The sequence below is a fragment of the Vitis riparia genome, chromosome 14 (assembly GCF_004353265.1).
Source record: "Vitis riparia cultivar Riparia Gloire de Montpellier isolate 1030 chromosome 14, EGFV_Vit.rip_1.0, whole genome shotgun sequence".
NCBI classification, from domain to species: domain Eukaryota; kingdom Viridiplantae; phylum Streptophyta; class Magnoliopsida; order Vitales; family Vitaceae; genus Vitis; species Vitis riparia.
The window spans coordinates 1137698-1156321 of record NC_048444.1 but is presented as its reverse complement, the minus strand read 5'-3'; the positions used below and the strand labels follow the sequence as shown (position 1 = coordinate 1156321).

Here is an 18624-nt window from a genome sequence, read left to right as displayed (position 1 = left end):
ATATAATAAGGAAACATAATTTTGGTTTAATTAGGATTTCCACATAGTACAAAAGAATGAGATCTAGGTATGAAAATTGAGATCATTGCAAGCTACATGGATATGCAAGAAAATAAAAGGACAATGATTTGAGGAATGAAGGGTTGTTTTTAAATCTTTATTATTATTAGGCTTAGTGATGCTTAAAATTCTAGTTTTTGATCGTAGATTTTTTGAAAAATACTTTATTTAGCATCTATTTGGATCCATTTCTTAATTTTTGCCTTTAAAAATAAAAAGACACCGGTGATTTTCATATAGATGTAGAAAGTTTTATAAAAAAAAATATATAAAGGTATTTTATATTCTTTAAAATTACTCTTAAAAAATTAAATTTGAAAAAAATTTACATAAAGAATTTTTTTCATTTGATTTGATTTTTCAAGTTTTTTATTTTTATTTTTTATGTAATATTGTAGAAATTCCCAAAGGTTGTTAGAAAATTCTATCCCAGCGACATCTTGCTTCATTATTTTTAATTTCAAAGTCTTAGTCTTTAGTTATGAATTATGTGACAGTGATAATGATACCAGAGCTAGACCTCTAAAAGTTCTTTGAATCATCCATGCATGTGATTTAGAAAATTTTACAAAACCGTACACATATAAAGTTTTCAAAAGTTGGCTTTGGAAAAGAATGCCTATTCACATTTTGATTCATGGTGTTTGAAAGCTTTGCATTTTTTGGGGTACGTAAAAGTAATGTACACATTACTTTTATGACTTCTATCTCAATCCACTTGAGTGGGCGGAGATCAAGAACTTTAATCATGGCAGTCTCCCCACTAAGGTGATTCAGATTTGTTTGGGAGGGCCAATGTCATGAATCACGTGGACACAACATTAGAGACTTTATCCGTAGATTGAAAAAAGAGTGGCTTGACTTGGTGCGTGATTCCGAAATATTTCCCACTAAATATACATGTGTAATGGTGAAATGCAAACATCCGTAATAAATATTTGTCACTTGTCTTAATTAAAATTTCCCACTAAAATAATCAATGTATATCAGTGGCTGAAATAGGTGTTTCATTGCTTCATATATTTTAGGCATGCTTTCATAGGTGCTACTTCCTTTTGTCATTAGGCGTCCAACAAAACTGAATCATATCAGTGGAGATATTATACTCCACTAATCTTAGGACAGGGGCTTCTTCTTCTAAGAACAATGAACTCAATATTTGACCGAGTAATGGATCAATGTTCTTTCTACAAAAGGGTGGATTCTTCAGGTAATGTGCAACTTAATGCCAGTTAGATAATAAATAGAAACTTATCAAGATGCGAAGAAGTGGAATATTCTGGTTGAAGAAAAGAAATTACAACAAGTGAAAATTAAGTATTAAAAAATATATTCTCTTGTTTTTATTTTATATAAAATTAAAAATTTTTACCAAAAAAAAGAAGAAGTTGAAATCATAACCAAAAAGCTAAAATCATGATCGTTGATAATAATTTTGATATGACAAATTAAAATTTTTAAATAATATAAATAATAAAATAATATGACAAATATTTTTTCTTTTATTTATATGTCATAAGATTTATGAAAAAAATATATTTTATTTAACATTAATATAAAAAAAATATTATGTCTTAGTTAAACCTTTAAATAATAAAACATAATTTATTTTCAAATATGGACCCTAAAATATAAAATGTGTTATTATAATTAATATTTGAAATTAGCAGGTGTTTATTTGGGGGGTAATATTTTTATTTTTTTCCATTATGCATTTATATTTATATTAAATTTTTCCTCTTTAATTATTTTTTATATCTTATTTTTTATGTTTAATGTATTAAAAATGATTAAAATCAATATCTATAAAAAGATGAGAGAGGAAAAAAATTAAAATTAAAAAGGTTTGATAGAGGAAAGCGTAGCAAGAATATAAAATAAATAAATAAATAAGTGTTTAGAGAAGGTGACATGGAGGAGAAGGGAAAAATGACAAACATAATGTAGGATAGACGTAAGGGTGACAATTTGTGTTGGTGGTTCGTGTTCGTGTCGTGTCAAAGTCTAAGTATTCTATAATATAGTTCAACCCAAACTCGACATGAATAATAATCGTGTTAAAAATATAAACTCAAATAAAATAGAAATATTGTTACTTAACATTGAAAATAAAAAATGATTTTAAACTATGTACAATGTGAGATTTTTTTTCATTTTTATTCTCATTTTTACTTAACATTGAAAAGGAAACAAATTATCATTTCAATATTGTATTCTTATATGCATTTAAACACAAGAATTAGAATTATCAAATTCATTCCTATTTAAAAAGAATAAGAATAGAAACAAACATTTATTCTCATTCCTTGTTCCACGTTCCAAACACATCCTTTTTACAATCCACTTGAGTTGAGACAGAAATTTCATTTATGGCTTCTCTCCACTAAATTTAGTTGGTTGAAATTTGTTTCAGTAGACCAAGATCATGAATCATATCACTACTACAAAAATTGAAATTAATGACGTTTTATTTTATGACGCTTTCTAAAAGCGTCATTATTGAGGGTATACAATGACGCTTATAAGAAGTGTCATAGTTGTATTATTTATCTTGATACTTATTATAAGTGTCATTATTTGATGTCATCTTTTTCCTTATAACTGTGTATATAATGACGCTTATAAGAAGCATCATAGTTTTATTATTTACCTTGATACTTATTATAAGCATCATTATTTGATGGGTATGTAATGACGCTCCTAATAAGTGTCATAGTTGTATTGACTTTAAAAATTTTTGTTTTTAAGTTAACTTATACAAATTTTGATATTAGAATTTTATTCTATAAATTAATTATGGTAAATTGACATTAATATTAATGACATAAAGTTGCTACATTAAGGTTTTTTGAAAAAAATTGGATATAAATAAAATAAAATCCTAATAAATTATTTTTTTATTATTTTATATTAATTTTTTTATAGTTTGTATCAATACAATCTATTAAGCTCATTCTATTAAATTAGTTTTTTTTTAAAATATCAATATTCAAATTAAACCAACATCAAACTAAAATATCAAATAATTAAACAATATAAATTCATTATGCGTTTAATATATAAAAATTATTATTGAAAGATGAAATAAAGAATACTATTTTTAATTTATTGAAAAAGGACATGCATGGTATTTTAGAATTTGTTATAAAGTCTCCATTGAAAACCCTAACTTTTGGAAGACAAGAAAGAAGGGAGAGAGCCACCGTTTTTAGTGAGAAAGAAGAGAAGAGAGAAAAACGCAAGTTTTTCTCATCCAGATTTCATCAAAGGTCCGATCCTACTTCGTCTGTGGTCCGATTGAGCTGAAATTTGGAGGAGAGTTTTGTGACTCATTTATCTTCAACCTGAACGGTGAAGATCAGATTTGGAGTTTCGGAAAGTCATTATAAAGAAAGAGGAGAAGAGAGAAAAACGCAGGTTTTTCTCATCATGCCCAGATTTCATCAAATGTCCGATCCCGCTTCGTCCGTGGTCCGATCGAGTTGAAATTTGAAGGAGAGGTTCGTGGCTCATGTATCTTCAATATTAACGGTGGAGATCGGATTTGGAGTTTCGGACAGTCATTAGAGAGAAAGAGGAGAAGAGAGAAAAACAACGGTTTTTTACATCATGCCCAGATTTCATCAAAGGTCCGATGTCGCTTTGTTCATGGTCTGATTGAGCTGAAATTTGGAGGAGAGGTTCATAAGTCATTAATCTTAAATTTGAACGGTGAAGATCGGATTTAGAGTTTTGTAAAGTCATCTTTCAGCCAAAAACAGAACCTTTATTTTGGTGGGCTTTTTTCAGCCAAAGATGACGCTTCCTGAAAGTGTCATTGTTGCCTAAAACATACAATGACAGAGGCGGAAAGGACGCTTTAGAGAAGCGTCATCTGTTACCTTTCTTGACGCCTAAAAAATGTCATTGTTTCCCATTTTTCTTGTAGTGTATGGACACCAATATTACATATGGTAGTAGTAAACTGAAAATGAGTTGCCTCTCTTGGGGTGTAGTAGACTGAAAATGAATTGCCTGACTCGGGGTGTTTTTGAGAAGGTAGTCCCTTAGACACTAATATTCCAAAGCACTTCTATTGGTTCTAGGAGTTAAAAAAAAAACTAAAGTATTTGGTAGACCAAGATCATGAATCATGTGGACACCAATATTACATATGGTAGTAGTAGACTGAAAATGAGTTGCCTCTCTCGGGGTGTAGTAGACTGAAAATGAATTGCCTGACTCGGGGTGTTTTTGAGAAGGTAGTCCCTTAGACACTAATATTCCAAAGCACTTCTATTGGTTCTAGGAGTTAAAAAAAACTAAAGTATTTGGTAGACCAAGATCATAAATCATGTGGACACCAATATTACATATGGTAGTAGTAGACTGAAAATGAGTTGCCTCTCTTGGGGTGTAGTAGACTGAAAATGAATTGCCTGACTCGGGGTGTTTTTGAGAAGGTAGTCCCTTAGACACTAATATTCCAAAGCACTTCTATTGGTTCTAGGAGTCAAAAAACTAAAGTATCTGGTATAAGAATACAAGGTAAATTCCTCTGTTTATCTACAATTTCTATTTCAAAAAAATAGAAAACATATGGAACGTAAACTTAGTGATATTATCATGAATGATTTATTTCAACTTCAAATTTTCTTTTCATTTTTTATTTGCTCCATGATTTAAAAACTTTCCCCAAAATTTTATTCAACTTTTATAATTTATTATATTTTTGTATTGTTTTTGTCAAGACTTTTATCTAGTTTTATGTCGCCTCGTGTAGTTTTTAAAGAATATTCTTGGAAATTTTTATTTCGCTCTCATTTTGACTGTGTCGTTTTGTTTTTATCAAGTCTTTATTTGGTTTCATAATAAGTCAACAAATTTATAATGTGTAAATCATATGTAATTTAATTTATTAATTCATTATGAATATTTTTTTTGACCTTTAAATTTTATTTTGTGTTTTTGAAGAGTGATTCTTTTAATTTTGTTTGACCTATCAAGTCTTTCTTATTTTCACGTAAAATCTTGTAAAGTTTTCCAAAAACCCTTGGAAAATATTGTCACATTCATCATTATGAAATCTTCCAAAACGTTTTCCAAAGCTCTTTGGAAAATATTGTTTCATTCATCGTTGTGAAATCTTCCAAAAAGCTTTCTAAAGACCCTTGGAAAATATTGTCACATTCATCGTTATGAAATCTTCCAAATATCCATTATTGGGAATAAATTATGTATAAACTTGATTGAGTAATCACATTATTTAGAACTTATTTACAATCTATTTTAATTAAAAGATCCTTAATTTGCAGTACTTTTTGTTATTAGTGTTTCTACTGAAACTTTTTAAGAAAAATCCATTAGTATTTAGATGTAACAAAAAAATATTTTCATAATGTTTTTAATAATGTATTATATATTTAGATATAATAAAAAAATATTTTGATACTTTTTTAGTAATGTATAATATATAACATAAAAAATATAAAATCTCCTACCATGTAATTATCCATGTATCATTCTAGATGATTAGCTAAAATTTTAAAAGTGGTTTTGAAGAATGTATCAAACCCGTAATTTCTCAAAAAAATAAATAAATAAATAAAGATTTTTCTTATATATCTTTTGTGAGTTGACTCATTGAAGTCTTCTTCTTTGGTCTTTAGGGAAAACATGGTGCAGCTTGGAAAAATCAGTGAACAAATCCAACATTGATCAACATCAATGTTTTTTATGGGAAAGCCTATCTAACGTGGAATATGGGGTGTCATTGTTTAATGGATTTCAGTTGCATGCTCTTGGAAATTATTCCCTAATCCATATTTTTTGTGTTCATATGATGATCTGCTGAAGATGTATTTCATTTTTATAGAAAAAAATAATTGGTGCATACAAATTTTGAACACTTAATCAAGGAGGAATATTAAATTGAAGAGGAAAACGGCACCATACTCTCATAAGATTCAATATATTAGTTTTTTTATGGAAGTAAATAATTAATTAATCAAAGACTTCAAAGAAATATATATATATATATTTAAATTATAAAGGATTTAGATAGGAAAGAAAAAGAGGTTTTAAATGTTTAAACTTGCATGCAACAAGGGAAGTGGCTATCATTGTCTACTGCCTTCTTTGTATGTTAGAAAAGAGCCAGCTGGGTTATGAGCATTAGTGTTCACATTTACTTTTATTGCATGCAGTCCACAGTTACTTTTATTACAATCCACTTGAGTGGAAACAAGGAAATTTCATTCATGGGGTCTCCTGATTGAGAGTTGTTTCAATGGGTCAATATCATGAATCATGTGGACATACGCCAAGATCAGAGAGATCTTGATTGAGAGTTGTTTCAATGGGTCAATATCATGAATCATGTGGGCATGCGCCAAGATTAGAGATTGTAGTAGTAGGTTGAAAAAGAATTGTCTGACTTAGGGTGTTTCCGGGAAGAGAGTTTTTTAGATACCAACATTTATTTTAGTCAAAAGATTCTTACTTTGTAGTACTTCTGTTATTAGTGTTTTTACTAGAAAAACTTTTTAAGAAAAACCCATTAGTATTTAGATGTAATAAAAAATTGTTGTTATATTGTTTTTAGTAATGCATTTTGTATAAAAATACAAGGTAAATTCCTATCTTATGTGTAGTTTCTAATTTTAAAAATAAAAAATAAAAAGTATATCTAAACATAACCTTTGTAATGATCATAAATGTTTTATTTAAATTTTAAATTAAATTTCTTTCATAAAATTTCATAATTTGTTATGGTCTACATTTTGTTTTTATCAAAGTCTCTATCTAGTTTTATTACTTGTCATTCTTTAAATTCGATTGAGTCTTCTAAGTCTTCTCATTGGCCTTTTGCGTAAACGTGGTGTAGGCTTGGAAGATTCAATGAATAAATCCATCATTGATACATCAATGGTTTTTTCTTCAACTTATTTGACGGGAAGCCTACCTAACGTATGGAATCTGGGGTGGGTGCAGTTGCTTAATGGATTTGAATTGCAAGCTCCTAGAAACTATGCCCTAGTGTTCATACACATTTTGAACACCAAACCAAGGAGAAATATAAAATGCAAGAGGAAAATGGACATTTACTTTTAGTGCAGTCCACCAGAAATTAAGTCATAAATTACGTGGACATTAATATTAATATTATTTTTACAGCAGTGGTGGTAGTTACCATCGCCATTCAAGTGGTTGGTATAAATGTTTCAATGCTTCATGTTAGACATCCTTATAAAGGTGCTAGTTCTTTGTGTCATTAGGCATCCAACAAAACTGTGACCGTATTAGTGGAGATAGCATACTCCACTAAATTTTGGGTAGGGGCTTTCTTTTGAAAAGGATGAACTCAATATTTGATGGAGTAATGGATATTCTTTCTACGAACAAGTTCAATGGGGGTGAATTCTTCGTAATATGCAACCTGATATTAGTTAGATAATAAGTGGAAAATGACCAAGGGTCAAAGAAGTGGAATATTCTTATTGGCGAAAAGAAATAACAAGTGACAATTTAATATTGAATTTTAAATGAAAATAAAATAAAATATAAACCCATCATCATTGATATAGAAGGCAAAAATTTAGAAGAAAAACGATTCATCATTACCTTCTTAAAAAAAAAAAGAAAAAACCCCACATTTGTTTTAGTCGTAATAATCAAAAAGAAAAAAAAGACATCAAAAATAATGAAAGGTAAAAAATGATGTAAATACATTAATTTCATGTGTACTTAGTTATTTTAGTTATTATGTTTTAAGAATATTAATGATGCTCCCTCTATAAAATAAAATACATTTTAATCTTTTTGTTTTGAAAAAAACAAATGGTGTTGTTTTTCAAATATTTCAATTCTATTACACATTCTGCCAATTTTTCCAAAAATACATGCATTGAAGATAAGATAGAAAGAGTTTTTATGTCATATATTAAAAATATTTAAATTCAGAAGGTCTTTTAGATAGGACAAAAAATCAAATTAATGTGATGAATAATTGGATATAAATTGTTTTCTTTAGACCTAGACTTGCAACAAGGGGATTGACAGTCATTGTCTACCGTTTTCATTAGGTTGGGAGAGAGCCAGGTGGGTGGTCAGGTCAGCAAAAGAATCATGAGGACACCAATAATCGAGGCTTTAGTCGTGTACCCCAAAAAAGTAGTTTGACTTGGTGGATGTTTGGTAAAACAATTTAATAGTTGAAAATGATTTAATAATTTAATTTAAGTTATTAAGTAAATTAAATATATTTGATAAAATAATTTAATAATATGACTTAAAGTAAAAGATAATTAACTTATTTTTAACTCTGTATCTTCATTTTTCTTTTTTATTCTTATTTACCCTAATTACCTTCCACGATTTCTTTTACTATTTCATGATCTTTATTGTTACTCGATCTCTTTTATCCGAATTATAATATATGAGAATAAATATATTAATTTGATGATTTAAAATAAATTTTAAGTTAATTTTATTAAATAATCTTAATACTTGAAGTAAAAATTAAGTAATAAGTTTTAAGTTAACAACTTAAGTATAATTTAATTTATAATCAACTTAAATCATTAAGTAATAAGTTTAAATTTTACTAAACACCCCCTTGGTGTGTGTTTCCGAAGAGAAAATAGTCTCTTATATTGATTCTACGAGCCAAGAACAATTGAAAACAAGAAAAGTAGTACCAAAGTATTTTGTATAAGAATACAAGGTAAATTCCTATCTTATGCACAATTTCTAATTTTAAAAATAAAAAAATAGAAAGTATATATAAATATAACATTTATATTTAAAAGCACTTATATTGATTCTAGGAGTAAAAAAACAAAACAGATTTTGGTTTTGGAAACAAGAGTAGTACCAAAGTATTTTATACAAGAATATAAAGTCAATTCCTATCTTATGTACAATTTATATTTTTTAAATGAAAAATAGAAAATATATCTACATGCAACCTTAATAATTATTATAAATGTTTTATTTGAACTTCAAATTTTCTTTTACTTCATAATTTAAAATTTTTCCCTAAAATTTTATTTAATTTTTATAACTTATTATTGTTTGTGTTTTGTTTTTTTAAAGTCTTTATCTAGTTTTATATAATATTGTGTAATTTTTCAAAGATTCTTGGAAAATTTTATCTTATTCTCATTTTGATTGTATTGTTTCATTTTTCTCAAGTCTTTATCTAGTTTTATAACGAGTCGACAAATTCATACCATGTAAATCATACATAATTTAATTTGTTGACTCATTATGAATGTTTTATTTAACCTTTAAATTTTCCTTTAATCATTTGCTTGTGAAGGGTCATTCTTTTCATTTTGTTAGACCTAATTGGTTTCATAATAAGTCAACAAATTCATAATGTGTAAATCATAAGTAATTTAATTTGTTAACTCATTATGAATATTTTATTTGACCTTTAAATTTTATTTTAATCATTTGTATTTGTAAGGGTGATTCTTTTAATTTTATTTGACTTATCAAGTCTTTCTCATTTTCACGTAAAATCTTGTAAAGTTTTCCAAAGCCCCTTGGAAAATTTTGCCTCATTCATCGTTACTTCCATAACATTTTCCAAAGCTCTGTGGAAAATATTGCTTCATTCATCATTGTGAAAACTTCCAAAAAGTTTTCCAAAGCTCCTTGGAAAATATTGCCACATTCATCGTAATGAAATCTTCCAAATATCCATTATTGGGAATAAATAACGTATAAACTTGATTGAGTAATCACATTATTTAGAACCTATTTATGATCTATTTTAGTTAAAAGATTCTTAATTTGTAGTATTTTTTGTTATTAGTGTTTCTACTAGAAAAACTTTTTAAGAAAAATCCATTAGTATTTAGATGTAATAAAAAATATTTTCATAATGTTTTTAGTAATGTATTATAGATTTAGATGTAATAAAAATTATTTTTATAATTTTTTTAATAATGAATTATATATAACCTAAAAAATATAAAATCTCCTACCATATGATTATCCATGTGTCATTCTAGATGATTAGCTAAATTTTTAAAAGCAAAAAACACTTTCATGTATTATAGACAAAACACTTTTGGGCTTGTTTGAATCATTTTCAAACATATTTTTAAAAAAATTATAAAGATTTTTTTTATACATCGTTGGTACTTATCATTCTTTATATACGGTTGACTCATTGAAGTCTTCTTCTTGGTCTTTATGAAAACATGATGTAGCTTGGAAAAATCTATGAATAAATCCTACATTGATCAACATCAATTTTTCTTATGGGAAGCCTACCTAACGTGGAATATGGGGTGTGTCGTTTAATTGAATTCAATTGCATGCTCTTGGAAATTATTCCCTAGACTATATTTTTTGTGTTCATATGGTGACATGTTGAAAATGTATTTCATTTTTATAGAAAGAAATAATCCGTACATACAAATTTTGAACCCTTAATCAAGGAGAAATATTAAATTGAAGAGAAAAATGGCACCATACTTTCATAAGATTCAATATATTAGTTTTTTTTATATAAGTAAATAATTAATTAATCAAAGACTTCAAAGAAAATATTTCTGTGAATTATATATATATATATATATATAATTTATAAAGGATTTAGATAGGAAAGAAAAAGAGGTTTAAAATGAATAAACTTGCATGCAACAAGGGAAGTGGTTGTCATTGTCTACTGTCTTCTTTGTATGTTACAAAAGAGCCAGCTGGGTGAAGAGCATTTGCGTTCACATTTACTTTTATTGCAGTCCACTTAAAGTCTACACAAGAAATTAAATCATGAATCACATGGACATTGATATTAATATTATTAGAGACTTTAGGAGTTGCTTGACTTGGTGTGTTTCCAGGAAGGGAAGCGGCTCTTCCTTAGACACCAACCAATATTTATATTTATATTTGCACTATAAAAGTGTGTGTGGTGAGGTTTAATTGCACTGAGTTAAAGATGGCGTACTCTATTATAATTTCAGCAGTGGTAGTAGTTACCGTTACCAGTATCATGATGATAATGTTATTCTCTCTTGCCAATGCATTATCATCACCATCTTCATCAACTGATGAGGCAGAGGCTCTGCGCAGCACCGGTTGGTGGAATTCTACCTCTGCTCATTGCGACTGGGATGGTGTATATTGCAATGATGCCGGAAGAGTGACTCGAATCTCCCTTTACGATTCAGGAAAAGAATTGGGTGAGCTTAGCAAATTGGAGTTTTCTTCATTTCCCAGCCTGGTTGTGCTCTGGCTTGATGACTGTGGACTCAATGGTAGCATCCCACACCAAATAGGTACTCTTACTCAACTCACTGTTCTTTCTCTCGGTCGTAACAATCTTACAGGTGAGCTACCTCTTTCCTTGGCTAACCTCACTCAGTTGGAGTACCTCTCCCTTTATTCTAATCGACTACATGGTTCGATTCCTCCTGAAATTGGGAAAATGAAGAATCTGATTTATTTGGTTCTCCATGATAACAACCTTACTGGTGTCATCCCTTCATCTTTTGGTAATCTTACCAATCTGACTTATCTTTTTCTTGGCAGTAATCAAATAAGTGGTTTTATCCCTCCTCAAATTGGGAAAATGAAGAACCTGAAGTTCCTCAATCTTTCTTATAACGGACTACATGGTCCAATTCCTCATGAAATTGGGAATATGAAGAATATGATTCATTTGATTCTAGATTATAACAACCTTACTAGTGTCATCCCTTCATCTTTTGGTAAGCTTACCTATCTGACTTCTCTTACTCTTAGAGGTAATCAAATATGTGGTTTCATTCCCGTAGAAATTGGGAATTTGAAGAATTTGAGTCAAATAGACATAAGTGATAACTTAATTAGTGGAAAGATACCTTCCCAATTCGGAAATTTGAAAAACGTAGAATACTTCAATCTCTCCCACAATAAGCTCTCTGGCACCATTCCTCATTCTCTTTCTAACTACATGTGGACAGAAATTGATTTATCATACAATCAATTGGAAGGTCCTATACCCTTTCAATTGCATTTTAGAACTTCACCAAAGGCATTTGGCCACAACAAAGGTCTATGTGGTAAAATCAAAAGTTGGCCACGATGCAGGAAAAGGCCCCAAATCATACTCATCATTGTTGTTTCTTTATCTGCAACCTTGTTGCTTTCGGTTGCAGTCCTTGGGCTTCTCTTCCATAAACGAAGGATCAGGAAAAATCAATTACTTGAGACAACAAAGGTGAAAAATGGTGATCTATTTTCCATATGGGACTATGATGGTGTGATTGCTTATCAAGACATCATCCAAGCAACCGAGGACTTTGACATCAAATACTGTATAGGCACTGGAGGCTATGGGAGCGTTTACAGAGCACAACTACCTTCCGGGAAGGTGGTTGCCTTGAAAAAACTTCATGGATGGGAAAGAGAGGATCCAACTTACTTGAAAAGCTTTGAAAATGAAGTTCAAATGCTATCAAGAATACAACACCGTAACATTGTGAAACTTCATGGTTTCTGTTTACATAACAGATGCATGTTTCTAGTTTACAAATATATGGAAAAGGGAAGTTTGTATTGTATGCTAAGGGATGAAGTAGAGGCTGTGGAATTGGATTGGATAAAGAGGGTGAATGTTGTTAAAGGCATTGCTAATGCTTTATCTTACATGCATCATGACTCTACCCTGCCTATCATTCATCGAGACATATCAAGTAACAACATTCTTCTAGATTCCAAGCTTGAAGCTTTCGTAGCAGATTTTGGCACTGCAAGATTGTTAGATCCCGATTCATCCAATCAAACCCTTCTTGTAGGCACATACGGATATATTGCACCAGGTAAACTAGACTATAACCTTCATTAATGTTTCATTGCTTACCCTACAAACAATTTACAAAACATTAACTTTTCAATTGCCACACCCTCATAAAATTTCAAAAGTTTTCTAGAGATTGCAAAATATGCATGTTATAAGTTTTCTTTGTGCTTGGTTTTTTATAAGCATGTATTAAGATATTTTCTATTGTAGAGCTTGCCTATACTATGGTTGTGACTGAAAAATGCGATGTTTATAGCTTTGGGATGGTAGCATTGGAGACAATGATGGGAAAGCATCCAGGAGATCTTGTCACCTCATTATCATCTTCATCAACTCAAAACATAACATTAAAGGATCTATTAGATTCCCGTCTTTCATCTCCTAAAGGTCCACGAGTTGCTAATGATGTAGCTCTTGTAGTATCATTGGCGCTCAAATGTCTCCATTGTAATCCACGATTTCGTCCATCTATGCGACAAGTGTCTTGGAGAATTAGTGCTAGCAAGTCATTTCCACAACCCATTGGTGCAATATCACTTTTGCAATTGAAAAATGAAGAAATTTAAATGTCATATGAGTTGATATGTAATTGGAAGGAAGATTTTTTTTTTTTTTAATCATTTTCCTTTGTCATATTAGTAATAAGAAATTTATAGTATATGTATCCTTTCTTTCCCATTAATTACTCAAATACAATTTTTCTATTTATTTTTTCAAATTGATAATAGCATTATGTGATCAAAAGAATTGCTTCAAATTGATGTATAATGCTTTGTAAACTTCAAATGAGATTATTAATCCTAATATTATCCTTATTTTTCCTTTAAATTAATACCAAAATTTGACATCGTATTTTATTTTGTTTCATTCATAATTTCTCCTATCTAAAAGGATCTTAACAATTTATAAACAATTATAGTAATGATTATCATCATTTTATTGGAAAAAAATCCTTCAACTTTTCTTTTCCTTTTAACAATTCTAACATTTTACATTCTAATGAGTCTAATTTGTAATCTTTGTTGTTAAACATGACCGTACAATAAAAGTGGAGAAAAAGTAAGTTGAATAATTGCAATATGATTATATCTACGTGGTGAAGATAATAAATTTAGAGTTTATTTCGTAGTGATTTTAGGAAGTGTTTTTAAATTTTCTAACGCTTGAAAATTTATATCTTTCAAATATTAGAAATATTAGAAATATTTTTTAAAATCACTTTTAAACGCATTTTTACTCTATTTTAAAATACCATCTTATCTATTTTTCCTATAACATATAAAATTATTTGATTATGTATAAGAAGAGCACTTAAAAATATTAGTGGGGTGAAGAAATACTAGGATGACACTCAAAACACTCAAACACCAAATGACATACATACATGTGATGCAATATTAAGAAATTACAATAATATTTTACATTTTCTTTTCTATCATATATTCAGCTATCAATGTTAATTTTGAAAATATCTAATGATTGAAAAAAATAAGGTATTATTAAAACTCTAAAATTTTTATTTTTCTATTGTTAAAAAATAGAAAAGTACTAATATTTATGTTGATAATTTTGTTAAGATGAGATATGTGTTATCAATAAAATGTCCTTGACTTTATATAAAATTAGACATTATATTTATTTAAATTATTTTCATAAATAATTTTGTCAAGATGAGATACATGTATCCATAAGATGTCCTTGACTTTATGTAAAATTAGACTTATATTTATTTAAATTATTTTCATAATAGTAGCACATTGTAAAATATGATCCTATTTAAATTAAATAATTTTGATTAACTATGAATACATGTATAAAATTAGTATTGTTTGTTTTATTGAAATATTATTGTGCATATCATGAAGGGTTCACTTAAGGATGTAAAAATTTGGCTCGATCATACAAAGTCTAGCTAAGTCTGTTCAAATATTTTGACCCAAAGCTTGGCTTGACCCTTATTTAAAGTGCGTTTTTTTTCTTAAAGTATTTTTAAAAGAATTTATAAAATGTTTCTTTAAAAAACATTATAAATGATTTTTTTAATATTATAAGTCATTTTTTCAAATTTTAAAAAATATTTTATAAAAATTGTCAAATATCCATTTTTTTTAAAAAAGAAAACACTTTTAAATTAAAAACACTTCTTAGAATTACTACCAAATTGGCACTTAATATCGGTCCTACCCCTTTAGGGCTTCAAACCTAGCACATGACTTGACCCAAGCCTGACTTCAGCATTTAAACCTCAAAAAAAGTGATAATCAGATTAAATTAAATGACTATCATACCGAAGTTTTAATATTCATAATCAGATTTCAATATAAGACATGTCAGTTGATACTTAACGAAGCATTATTCCAGTTTCATATCTTGTTTTTTTTTTTTTTTTTCAAAATTCCAATAACATTTTTCCTAGCATTTGTTTATGCCCTTAATCGCTTTTTCTTTTTCTTTTTCTTTTTAATTGAAAATTTTCACATTTTCTGCACACCCTATTCACATCACCACTCGGCGTTAGAGTTAATTTGAGTAACCAGAGGATGGACACATGAAATCTACAGAAACCAAGAGATGAGTGTGGCGTACTATCCTTCCTTGGCTGGAATCCCCACATCACAACTGTCCTTATTCACCCCAAAACCAGGTTCTTTTCTCTTTTCCTGCTTCCCAATTCCCCATAATTCTCATTCATACTGGTTTTTTTTTCCCTTGTTCAGATTTGTTATTTCCGTATCCTAATTAATCTTCAATGCTCTTAGTCAAGTCCAAGAGTTGCAGATTGATTTCATGGGAAGTCCATTCCATTACTAATAGCAGTAATAATAGTGGCAAGAGAGCTCAATTGCAGTTCAGTTCTCGGGTCACAATGTGTTCTTCTCATTCTTCTTCGGTTACATCGGCGGGGTACCGCCAACACAAGGTGGTGTGGATATGGACGGAGAGCAAGCAAGTCATGACTGCAGCCGTCGAGAGGGGATGGAACACTTTCATTTTCCCGCCTGACCATCGAGAACTCGCCACTGAATGGTCCTGTAAGTGGATTAAGGCTCGTTATCCTCGTTCGTGGATTGCATGTTCATTGTTTGGTTTTATGCCTATGTGTTCTTTGGAAGAGTTAATGGCTAAAAAAGGTTAGGCCCGAGTAGTTGGGTTGAGGCTTTGCTTTCGGTTGAGTGGAATTGTTGTTTGCCCTGAAGTGAAGCACATAAGATTTTGTGCCACCAATTTGAAATTTAGGAATTTGCTTTGCATTGTAAGAGTAACCCATTACCTTTTCAATAGAATAAAACATGCCGATGTTTAAATACAGCCAATGCCCATTTGTAGATTTAGGTGAATTGGTGTATATATGTGTTTAGGTGTGATTGCTTCCAGACTATAGTGTACAAGTTTCTAATTCTGATGTTTTGGTCGAGAATTGAACAGCAATTGCATTGATACACCCGCTCTTCATTAAAGAGGAAAAACTTTTTGACAGTGAAGGAAGAGGAGTTGCGACAGTTTATGATGTTACTTCTCCGCAACAACTACAGCTGCTCCAGCCTGAAGATAAGCAGGCAGACAACGTTATCATCAATTTACTGGATTGGCAGGTATGCCGATTGTTGTCCACTCATTAAAAATCAAATCTCAAGGAAATTCATCAATAACCTCTGATCTGGTACCTCTAAGCTTGCTTCAGAACAAGCCTAAGACTAATATTAGAGGATGATTTATTTCCTTTATTTATGTGGACTGGTGGAACATTTTCTAGGTTTCATTTTTTTTCTTCTGATCTGCCCTAAGGTGGTGGAGTGCTAATATTTATGTACATTTTCAACTCTCATTTGTATTTCATAAATGTTTTGATGGATAACTTGATTAGCTTAAGGGAGCCTTAAACCTCATCGATTTTGGGTCTGTTTCATGAATGTTTTATAACCATTTCGGGTTTCATGTTATGACTTTACAACCCCAATTTTTGTGCTAGCATCTACCTAATGCAACACTTCTCCTTTCTTTGGAATGGGATAACCATATGAAAGATACAAACTGGATACAATATGGGCAAGGTCATGTAGACCAGTTACTTAATCTGTGTTCTGCTTTTTCCTTTCCCACCTCATCAACTGCTCTTGCCTATCATTTTCTTTCTGCGTGGAAACATTACCTGTTTCTGAAACAAAAAAGTTGGCTTGTCTTTGAAAGTATAACTTTTTTTAGCTTGTACTTTTGTTATTTTTTAAGATCCTGATTCTTAGTTGGTCCCTGGTTGTCCATTTCTTAGGTGATACCTGCAGAGAATATTGTTGCAGCATTCAAAGGCAGTCATATAACAGTCTTTGCCATCTCAAAATCTCCTTCTGAAGCACAAATTTTTCTTGAGGTATCTTTCAAGTATTCTAAAATGAGAACCACAGAAATATTGTATCTAAGTTGATTGATTCTTGTATCTCGTGCCTCCAAAACCACACGTGGAAAAAGTTTTCTGGTCATTTCCAAGCTCTCATTCACTACTTCCACAGCAAATTCAAAATGAAAATCAGGCTCAAGAGAAAAGTTTCAGCTTCAGTTAGTCACTTCCCTTTGTTGTTCAAAAGAAACCTAAAGGTAGATCCATGTTTCTTGATCAATATTTCCACAATATCAGCTTCTCATTTCACATTAGCTAATTAATTTTAAAGATAAATTCTTCAAGAGTCTACTCATGCTAGAGATCTAGTCTTCCTCTTTTTTCTCTTTAATTTTTGAAGTTGCATATGATATAAGATGACATGAAATAATCTTAAAAACCGCCTAAACATGGAAATGAAAAAGAGAAAAAGAAAAAGGCTTCTAGTTTCTCATCTTTAGTTTAGAATAATTACTAATAAAGATATTGATTTCTATCTTTTTCTCTCTCTTTTTTTATTTTAGTTGCCTACATATTCTTTGGTTGGTGTCCTGGCATACATGGCTCATGGATTTCAGAGTCAAAAAGTTCATACTTACTTCTTTGATATCAGTTGAAGTGCAGCCCATTATGAGTTCCTCCAAGCCAGATGCAGACCTCCCCCCTAGTTTATGATGTTGCTGCTGCGGCTGCTGGTGATGCTGCTGCTCAGAATCCATTTAAGAAAAACAAAAAAATACCCATGTAAATGATCATGTCTACAACTATTAGATTGGCAAGTGAAATGACAGTTGTTTGCCTGCAATTTAACAGACACCAAAAACCATCAATGAGTTACTGGGTCGTGTCTCAAACTCAGTCACTGTACACCCGAGTTGCACTTTTATGCAACTCGGTTTATATATATATATTTAAATATGAATTTGAATATGTCTGAGATATGTATAAGTATTTTTAATTTTATTTGAAAAAAATAACAAAACAATATTTTATCCAAAAAAGCAAGACAACATTATTGATTTTGTTTGACAAATTAACGTAACGACATTTTATCTGTCAGAAAAGCAGGTCGAATAAGAAAAATACATGTGAGGGTGCATTATTACCTGAAAATTTTCATTTTGGAGCATTATTCTAGAGACATGGTAGGAGTCTTCATCAAGAATAATGGAGGTGTGATGGAGGGGTGGGGGAGAGATGATGGCGGAGATGGAATGTGAAGGCCTGGTGATGTGGAAAGCAGCAGTGGCAAGTTGATGATGTTGATGGTGGTGGTGGTGTTGGGGTTGGGGTTGGGGGTCATGGGTCACGTGGTGTGGCCTCTGGTGGTCGTGGATCTCATGCTCTTCGCATGTTCCAGATGCTGGGGCCTCCCTTGCCGTTGAAGCCTCTCCAATGCCCACCTGCAACA

At 30.3% G+C, this 18624-nt stretch overlaps 2 protein-coding genes across 8 annotated transcripts in view; both read left to right on the top strand.

Moving 5' to 3' along the window:
* Window positions 1-18624, top strand: part of LOC117930752 (probable leucine-rich repeat receptor-like protein kinase At1g35710) — a 28979-nt gene that overhangs the window by 5180 nt on the left and 5175 nt on the right. The window contains exons 1-2 of one of the 5 annotated variants that reach the window (XM_034851449.1): window positions 10958-12860; window positions 13052-13553. The exons of 3 other annotated variants lie outside the window; for them this stretch is intronic. In XM_034851449.1, coding sequence (XP_034707340.1) covers window positions 10997-12860; window positions 13052-13407 — 2220 coding nt within the window. In that variant the 5' untranslated portion in view covers window positions 10958-10996 and the 3' untranslated portion in view covers window positions 13408-13553. Of the gene's footprint in view, window positions 1-10957; window positions 12861-13051; window positions 13554-18624 lie in introns of those variants that run through there. One more of the 5 variants, XM_034851448.1, reaches the window with a different exon arrangement.
* LOC117930757 lies at window positions 15266-18143 on the top strand. Of its 3 annotated transcripts, none has more exons than XM_034851455.1 (5): window positions 15266-15485; window positions 15601-15873; window positions 16268-16434; window positions 17109-17207; window positions 17738-18143. In XM_034851455.1, the coding sequence occupies exons 1-5, from the start codon at window positions 15413-15415 to the stop codon at window positions 17828-17830; spliced, it is 705 nt and encodes a 234-aa protein (XP_034707346.1). In that variant the 5' UTR covers window positions 15266-15412; the 3' UTR covers window positions 17831-18143. The 3 variants fall into 3 exon arrangements, with proteins under 3 accessions (XP_034707346.1, XP_034707347.1, XP_034707348.1); XM_034851456.1 differs by having other exon boundaries at window positions 15269-15485; window positions 17827-18143; XM_034851457.1 differs by having other exon boundaries at window positions 15394-15485; window positions 15606-15873.

Coding starts and splice junctions, on each gene's coding strand:
- LOC117930757 (XM_034851455.1), top strand. CDS start 15,413: ATGAGTGTGGCGTACTATCCTTCCTTGGCTGGAATCCCCACATCACAA. Junction 15,486..15,600: donor CTTATTCACCCCAAAACCAG/GTTCTTTTCTCT, acceptor CAATGCTCTTAG/TCAAGTCCAAGAGTTGCAGA. Junction 17,208..17,737: donor AAGCACAAATTTTTCTTGAG/GTATCTTTCAAG, acceptor TTTTTATTTTAG/TTGCCTACATATTCTTTGGT.